We start from the raw sequence: 1,680 nt of genomic DNA, 5'->3' as shown, positions 1-1,680 counted from the left end.
CAGCCCATACACTGTGGACTGAACTACCTAGCACAGACAGTGGCAGATTTTAGTTATCAGTCTATTAGTCAGTGTCAAGTCAAATCTCATTAATATTGCCCCAAATTCCAATTTGCCTCAGGGGCTTTACCTTCTGAACAACATACAGCATCCTCTGACCTTAGCCTGGATCTGGGTAAGGACAAACTCCCCAGCGAGTGTCCCATAAACACTGACCACCTATCTGTAATGAACCTGAGACACTTCATGAACCTGCATCATTAAAGAAGCAGCAATAAAACTGGAGTTAAATGTGTCAATACTAACACTGATAGTGGAGAGCGGGAACCCTGATGTGGATCCAGGAGGACTTTAAACAGCTTCACATGTCTCCCGTGAAAGGCCACACAAAGAGAGAGAGAGAAACAAATACAGAACACATCAGCAAACTCTGTCAGGCGACAAGAACCTTTTTGATAAATTCAGGAACAAACAGAAGAACCACGGAGTAAATGTAGTTACAGTCAACACAGTACAGAAACAATACTGTGTAATGGCTGAACAGTGGTGTTAACATAGCAGCTAAAGAGCAGCCTGTAACACTGAGGAGGCTCTGTTGTCAGAAGTAGAATATAATATCTATAGGTATGTTTTCATTAGTGTTTAATCAGCTGAAAACAGGAAGAGATTAGGTACAAACACTAATTAAGAAAAGACCTTTCTTTCTTTGACCTCTTTATCTGACTGCTTTGTGATGACACTTCTGTCCACCAGATGGCGTGCTTCATCACAATCTTCTTCCTGTGTACCTGCGTTTACTCCACGGTGTTCCGCATCCGGGTTTTCAACTACTACTACCTGGCCTCCCATCACCAGACTGATGCTTACAGCCTCCAGTTCAGCGGCATGTGAGTCTCTCTGCCATCATGCTCTTTTTATTTTACTTTATTTTGTCTGAATTCAAGAATGTGATTGAGGAGCAGACGTCCAGTAAAGTCTGAACATGTGATGAAGGATGTGTCACTCTTGCAGGTTGTTCTGTCGTTTAACGCCTCCTCTGTGTCTGAACTTCCTGGGCTTGATCCACATGGACTCTGCCATCTCCCACCAGCAGAAGGAACAGACCGCTTACACCTCGGTAAATCCCCCTCAGTACCATCTGGGATTCGCTCTGTATGACTGTATGAATATCTCAGTACATAACACAGCCACTAAGACACGCAGACAAACACCACAGCCTGTCTAATACATACAGGCTCTCTACATCTGTCACCTCTTTTAAAATCAATAATCAATAACAGAATCTGTGCTCAGCCATCACTTTGTTGAGCCCCATCCAAAAGCCTCCAGTTAGTCAGAGCCAGCGGAGGTGGTCACGCAAAGCCGAGTTTGACTGTCTCATTGGCCCTGCCTCTCCTGCTCTCAACAGGATCTGGTATTCCAGCATAAACAGAAAATGTGTTGCTGAACAGATTTGAGGGAGAGAAATAGTCAAAACAGAATCTGCGATCCAGATCTGATCAGCCACTGTTGACAGGTTTGATCTGAAGTTTGGTGCAGTTGAGCTGGACGGACTCACTGAGAATGAGCTGTCAATTCACAAGGTAGCCCGCCCTAAAGCATCCCCTGCTTTATGGTCTGTTTGCACTCTAAATGGGACCATCAGCTTTACTAATATCAACATCATGCTGTATTGGAAGA

At 44.3% G+C, this 1,680-nt stretch overlaps 1 protein-coding gene across 2 annotated transcripts in view; it reads left to right on the top strand.

Moving 5' to 3' along the window:
- The window catches only part of lmbrd2b (LMBR1 domain containing 2b), a gene marked incomplete at its 5' end in the record, with an annotated part of 8,068 nt that overhangs the window by 2,986 nt on the left and 3,402 nt on the right, over positions 1 to 1,680 (top strand). For both annotated transcript variants that reach the window (XM_035668568.1, XM_035668567.1), the window contains 2 exon segments: positions 754 to 887; positions 1,012 to 1,117. In XM_035668568.1, coding sequence (XP_035524461.1) covers positions 754 to 887; positions 1,012 to 1,117 — 240 coding nt within the window.

Source organism: Morone saxatilis, unplaced genomic scaffold (genome assembly GCF_004916995.1).
Source record: "Morone saxatilis isolate NCDOM2014 unplaced genomic scaffold, NCSU_SB_2.0 Contig21, whole genome shotgun sequence".
Classification (NCBI taxonomy): domain Eukaryota; kingdom Metazoa; phylum Chordata; class Actinopteri; family Moronidae; genus Morone; species Morone saxatilis.
This window is presented reverse-complemented; position numbering and strand designations above follow the sequence as displayed.